Source organism: Sebastes umbrosus, chromosome 12 (genome assembly GCF_015220745.1).
Source record: "Sebastes umbrosus isolate fSebUmb1 chromosome 12, fSebUmb1.pri, whole genome shotgun sequence".
Taxonomy (NCBI): Eukaryota; Metazoa; Chordata; class Actinopteri; order Perciformes; family Sebastidae; genus Sebastes; species Sebastes umbrosus.
Window position 1 is genome coordinate 30,940,220 of NC_051280.1, and position 6,808 is coordinate 30,947,027.

The 6,808-nt window shown below is 43.7% G+C and overlaps 1 protein-coding gene across 1 annotated transcript; it reads left to right on the plus strand.

Moving 5' to 3' along the window:
• Positions 1 to 5,089: 5,089 nt before the first annotated feature.
• LOC119498768 (tripartite motif-containing protein 16-like) lies at positions 5,090 to 6,173 on the plus strand (the record flags this gene model as incomplete). The annotated part of the gene is made up of 1 exon (XM_037787820.1): positions 5,090 to 6,173. A coding segment is annotated over one exon (1,074 nt), but the record flags the coding sequence as incomplete, so codon positions are not given.
• Positions 6,174 to 6,808: the final 635 nt, after the last annotated feature.

Here is a 6,808-nt window from a genome sequence, read left to right on the forward strand (position 1 = left end):
AGCTGAACAAATGGCTCCTACGTCACTGATGGTGATCCAAAATAGAATGGCATTAGATATGCTGCTGGCAGAGAAAGGCGGTGTATGCTCAATGTTTCCAAGACTCATGTTTGTATTTTCATCCCTAACAATACAGCGCCGGACGGGACTGTAACTAAGGCGCTAGAGGGGCTCCGGACGCTGTCTGAATCCATGCACGATGACTCAGGTATCAACAGCCCCATTAACGACTGGTTAGACCGTACCTTTGGGAAATGGAAGTCCATGGTGGTACTCTCTATTCTCCTCAATCCTTGCTGTGTGTGGATGCTTAGTACTATGTGGTTGTTGTTGTATTCCATGCATTCGCCACCTCACTGAGCGTGTGATCATTTCAGCTGTGCAACGAAAGCATCCGGATGCAACCTCCTCCTTATCAGATGGCCATGTTCCAAGCGGAGGAGACAGGGTCTCCTGGAAATGGTGGGGGATAGTGAAGATGTTGATCCTGAAGAGGTTGTGTGAAGATGCTTATAATTAAAACATCTGTACGTAACATGATGATGCTTATAATTAAAACAATCTGTACGTAACATTATCTATGCGTATAATAAATATATCTGTATGTAACATTATCTGTAGGTGAACTTAGTTAAGTTCAAAAGAGGGTCTGTTGGATTTATTATACTCTAAAATATCTGTTGGATTTATTATACTCTAAAATGCATACAAAGGCCTCACTATTGGATGTTTTATGAATAGAGTCAAGGGTGAGAAAAGAGGGGAGTGTGGCAGATGATGTTTTATGTTCCAAGGTCATGAGGACGGAGCCAGAAGGTGATAACGAGGAAGGAGGAAATGCAGCAGAGGCATCACGCGTCACACCTCATGACTATTGATATTGTGTAAACCATAAAAGACTGGATCAGGGAGAGCTCGGGGTTCAGACTTCACGAACTGACCCATGCACTGTATGTTGTCAGGACATGTAGGTTGGATCCAGATATCTGTAAACTCTTTATTTTACTTATGCAACATTAAGTGTTCGGAATAAATTGTATTATTATGCTTAACCCGTCTGTTTGGAAATTCTCTTTGTCACACAAGATTAACCAGCACGTAACCTGGGCCTTGACCTCTCGGAGGTAGAAGGCCAGTTCCTTCAGTGTGTATATGCATTTCTTATATTGTTTTTATTGATGTTGTGGTGTTGCATGTTTACCCGTTCTATTATGGCATGGGTTTTTACGTTTCATATCTGGTTTTACTGTGCTGTTTTTAACTGGAATGGACTATGGATCAAGGTGATTAACTGGTGAGAGACAGCTGTGACTAATTGATTGACACACAGAGACGCTGGGCTTCTTTTTAAGTTGATTATGGACAGGTGTGCAGGGGGAAGGAACCGAGGTAGAGAACCAGCAGGAACGAGGAAGCGGAGCTGGACACGCGAGTTTGGAACCGAGGCAGCTTCACCGGTATGGTCTGCTGCAGGAACACGGCCGACAGAGTGACAGGGCGGCCAGGACGAGGGACCGGACGAACCGCTGCAGGACGAGCTGGACGGGAGTGAAAAGGCTTGGTTCAACGCCTACTAAAAGCTAAGTAGAGGAAAGTGAACCAAGCAATCTCTGGTGTGTGTGTGAGCTGCTACTGTGTGTGCTGGCCACTGAGGTTCCCGTTTTCTCTCCGTAGCGCCAACGACGACAAGGGCTGCAGCAGAGCTGCAGGGCCGGAGCAGAGGAAGCCGACGGCCTCAGGACCCCCCTTGCACCCTTGACATCTTTAGACTCAAATACTCCCCTTTCTTGAACTATTTATTGCCCGCTGTGCACTTGGACTTTGCACCCCATTTTAAGGACATTTTATTGTAGTTTTTTTCAATTAGCACAGTTTGAACTGGTTTTATTTATCTGTTTTAATGGTGATAATTTTCGCAGTTTAAATAAATCTTTTAAACTGATTATATTGTATTGTCTCTTTCTTAACAGTGGAAACACCTTTTAATTGCTGGTATCCAAAATAAGAACCTCACACTTTTGTGACATTAATACAATGCATTGTATTACCCAAGTGATGCTGTACAAGTCTTGACCAGGGAGGTTTTATAGAGAAAACTTGATGACAAAAAACAACTCACATCTGTCTTTAATTATTAGAGTGTCTTCAGGGTGTCTGGGTGGTGTGTAGGTCTTGGTTGACCCTCACCTTTTACCATCTTAGGTTTATGGCATTTCACATTCATCCTTGTTTTTGTTCCTGGAATGAATGAAGGGTCACTATTCATCATTTTTGACACTTTTTGTGTTTATCTCTCTCAGCACGTTTTAAAAACAACCGCAGTGCTGAACATGTACATGATGACAATGAAAATAAAGCAAGCAACAATAAGGAACAGAGTAGAAACAATAAACACTAGATTGGCACTCGGAGAGCGCAGACCTCTGCCAATGTGCCTGACTTTAAAAACAGATCACAGCTCACAGCTGGCGGTACCGTGAGGTGGTCGGGTTGTTATTAACCCGGTGTGTTTCCGTGTAACGTATCGGTGGAAGCCTCTCTCATTCAGCAGCCTTCTTATGTCTGTATAATGTCACACTACGTTGTCTCTCATCCCGTCATCTAACTCTTTTTTTCTTCCTCACCGCGGACGGCCAGCAGATCCTGTCGCAGCTCGATGTCTCGCCACACATCCACACACGTATCTCTCTGCTCGAAGAAGGAGGGAGGTGCGGTCGACGTTTCATCAGATAGACTGCGCATGTGTTATACCCTGTGGTCTTAATGCTCAGGCTGATCGGAATTCTTAAAAAGATTCCTGAATCCAGATTATGATCCGGATCGCCACCAAAATCTAATGGATTGTTCATTGTGCTACACTCCAGCCCTCCAAAAGATTTCATTCAAATCCATTGCGGAACTTTGGAGTAATCCTGCTAACAGACAAACCAACGCCGATGAAAACATAACCTCGGGCCTTGAAGGAGGTAATAATGTGCACATAATAGCGGTAAAGGAGTTGCAGCACAACAGAAAATAAACTTAATGAAACACCAGCAAAAAGAGGTTCAGCAGCGATGTAAATCATTCTGTTGTCTGAGCTGTTGATATGAAAAGGTAAGCTGTCCCAGAGGTTAGCGGTGGAGGACTAAATTTTAGATATGATTTTACTTGCATCTTGCACATCAGAATCTGATTCTAGCTAGATCTAATGAACCCCCCCTATAATGCCTTCTTTCTGATCCCACTCCGTGCTCAAATGCCACCACAGGTGCGCCACGTTGGCTATCCTGATGAAAACGGCGTGCATATTAGCATGTGCGCGCCATGAATGAATGTGCGTTGCACTTAAGGGTCCTGGTTTGGGGGTTTGAAAATATGGTCACCCTGTCGTAGAACAAAAGGATAATCTCTTCAGCCTTGTGTTAACCACAGACCTTATTTCAGGCAACTAACAAACCCACCGACTTCCAGACGAGAGAACCAGAAGTGCTAAAATACTAACTCATATCCAGGTTTTAGGACTCATTGCTGTAGCACTCTATAGCTAGCTAGCTACCTAGTGAGCTAGACGTCATGCATTCTCAAAACGCCCAAAAGAGCACGGCAAAAATGCAACTAATAATTGTGAATTTTGTAATGGAGTTATTAAAACAGATTGCTCCGTCCTGGCCGAACAGTCACCGTCGGTGCAGAGAAGGCAAGGCGTCATGGTCTCGGTGGTCACGCAGTGCAGCAGCTGAGTAGAGCGTCACTACTGGATATTTTGTGCATGCTTACTTTGAGGAATTAATGTCAGTGCAAATTCTCAATTCATATTTGAATTGTGACACATCTTTCAAAATGATATCCTTAAATTTTAACGACATAGTTTAAGATAAAATGTGTATAAAGCACAACCCTTTAAGACGTCTATTATTCAATGTAACATTATAATCTGGGATATGAGTGAACAGAATCTGTGTATATGACAACAAAAACACAGTTATACTATAAAACACAGGGGTTTGCAGTGTTTATGTTAAATTTTACAGGCTTGTATGTTTTTTTAAACATACAATGACATTTTAAAAAATATAGCGTAGAACTGGGCTACACCTGCCAATGAATCCTGCTCTATATCAGAGCTAATCGGAGCTACTGCATAGAGGTTATATCGAAATGACTTCTATTGTTCAGTGAGCCTCTTCCTGGTATGAACCTTGATAACCCCTCCCTCCTCTTCCTGCTCTCAAACACAGCCAGTATGTCCCAGTTATGTGTATACTGCATGTAACAGTACGTACTTTGTAAGGGCAGCTGCAGTGTACTAAAAGTAAAAAGGAAAAGTATATGATTTGGGACGTAGTCAGTCTGTGCTGCTCCTCGTTCTGGAATGAAGCAAAACTGATAACCCCGGTCCATTTATTTCCTTGTTCCCTTCCTTCAGATCTACAGTTTGAAGGTGGGTGTAACCAACATAACACATGATGATTACATCAGAGCTCAAACTAGTGTCGCTACCGAGAGGTGAAATGGCGCAGAAAGGAGTTCAGCTGGACCAGGAAGCAATCTCTTGTTCGATCTGTCTGGATCTACTGAAGGATCCGGTGGCTACTTCCTGTGGACACAGCTACTGCATGAACTGTATTAAAAGCTTCTGGGATGGAGAGGATGAGAGAAGATCTACAGCTGCCCTCAGTGTAGGCAGACCTTCACACCGAGGCCTGTCCTGCTGAAAAACACTATGTTAGCAGTTTAGTGGAGAAACTGAAGAAGACTGGACTCCAAGCTGCTCCTGCTGATCACTGCTATGCTGGACCTGAAGATGTGGCCTGTGATGTCTGCACTGGGAGGAAACTGAAAGCCTTCAAGTCCTGTCTGGTGTGTCTGGGCCTCTTACTGTGAGAAACACCTCCAGCCTCATTATGACTCAGCTCCATTCAAGAAACATAAGCTGGCGGAGCCCTCCAGAAGCTCCAGGAGAACATCTGCTCTCGTCACGATGAAGTGATGAAGATGTTCTGTCGTACTGATCGGCAGTGTATCTGTTATCTCTGCTCTGTGGATGAACATAAAGGCCACGACCACCGTCTCAGCTGCAGCAGAAAGGACCGATAGGCAGAGAGAGCTGGAGGTGAGTCGACTCAACATCCAGCAGAGGATCCAGGACAGAGAGAAAGATGTGAAGCTGCTCCAACAGGAGGTGAAGGCTGTCAATCGCTCTGCTGATAAAGCAGTAGAGGACAGTGAGAAGATCTTCACCGAGCTGATCCGTCTCATGGAGAAAAGAAGCTGTGATGTGAAGCAGCAGGTCAGATCCCAGCAGAAAAGTGAAGTGAGTCGAGTCAAAGAGCTTCAGGAGAAGCTGGAGCAGGAGATCACTGAGCTGAAGAGGAGAGACGCTGAGCTGAAGCTGCTGTCACACACAGAGGATCACGACCAGTTTCTACTCGACTACCCCTCACTGTCACCACTCAGTGAATCTACACACTCATCCAGCATCAATATCCGTCCTCTGAGCTACTTTGAGGACGTGACGGCGGCTGTGTCAGAAGTCAGAGATAAACTACAGGACGTTCTGAGAGAGAAATGGACAAACGTCTCACAGACAGTGACTGAAGTGGATGTTTTACTGTCACAACCAGAGCCCAAGACCAGAGCTGGATTCTTAGAATATTCACAAGAAATCACACTGGATCCAAACACAGCATACACACGGCTGTTATTATCTGAGGGGAACAGAAAAGCAACATTTATGAGAGAACAGTCTTATCCTAGTCACCCAGACAGATTCACTGTATTTAATCAGGTCCTGAGTAGAGAGAGTCTGACTGGACGTTGTTACTGGGAGGTGGAGAGGAGAGGGGGAGGAGTTTATGTAGCAGTCGCATACAAGAGTATCAGGAGAGCAGGGGGGCCGAATGAATGTGGGTTTGGACGGAATGACAAATCTTGGGCGTTACGTTGTGACCAAAACAGTTATATATTTTGGTACAACGATGTCAAAACTCCCGTCTCAGGTCCTCTGTCCTCCAGAGTAGGAGTGTACCTGGATCACAGTGCAGGTATTCTGTCCTTCTACAGCGTCTCTGGAACCATGACTCTCCTCCACAGAGTCCAGACCACATTCACTGAGCCTCTCTATGCTGGACTTTGGCTTACAGGTTATGGAACCACTGCTGAGTTGTGTAAACTGAAATAGACAGAAGTCATTTAAGGGTTAATTCTGTGTTTTAACTCTTAAACTTATCTGGTGTCCATCATTGTTGCTGCAGAGCTGATTTTTCTTTTCATGTCTTCACAGCACAGAGATCAGCTGTCAATCAAACATTACGGGCTCTACTTTGACCAAAGAACGTTTATTACCAAGAAGTGAAAGTACAAAAGTAAAAACTAAATTATTTCTATTCTATTGTCACATTCTACCAAAACGGCCGGTGTTGAACGATGTTGCATGAAATGTGAACTTCTCTGTGCTCTAAATGTTTGATGAATATTTGTATATATATATATGTGTGTGTGTGTGTGTTGTTGTTTCTCTTCCACTGCACGGGTCTTAAAGGAAGGTCTAGTGATTTATTTCTTATCATAGATATTCTGTTCTCACCACTTTTTGTAAAGATATCTAGAATCACATTTATTTGTTGGGCAGACTAAATGTTGTCGTCCAGATCGACGTACAAACGAGATACTGAGATGTTTAATGAAACTGTAATTATCATGATCATAATCAATAAGGAAATCATTATTCTCTGTTACATCGCTGAGATTCTGCTCAAACAAACTGATTGTGTGGATGAAAATGAATCTGTACGTGAAATCATTGTAACGAGTCATTTAACAGACT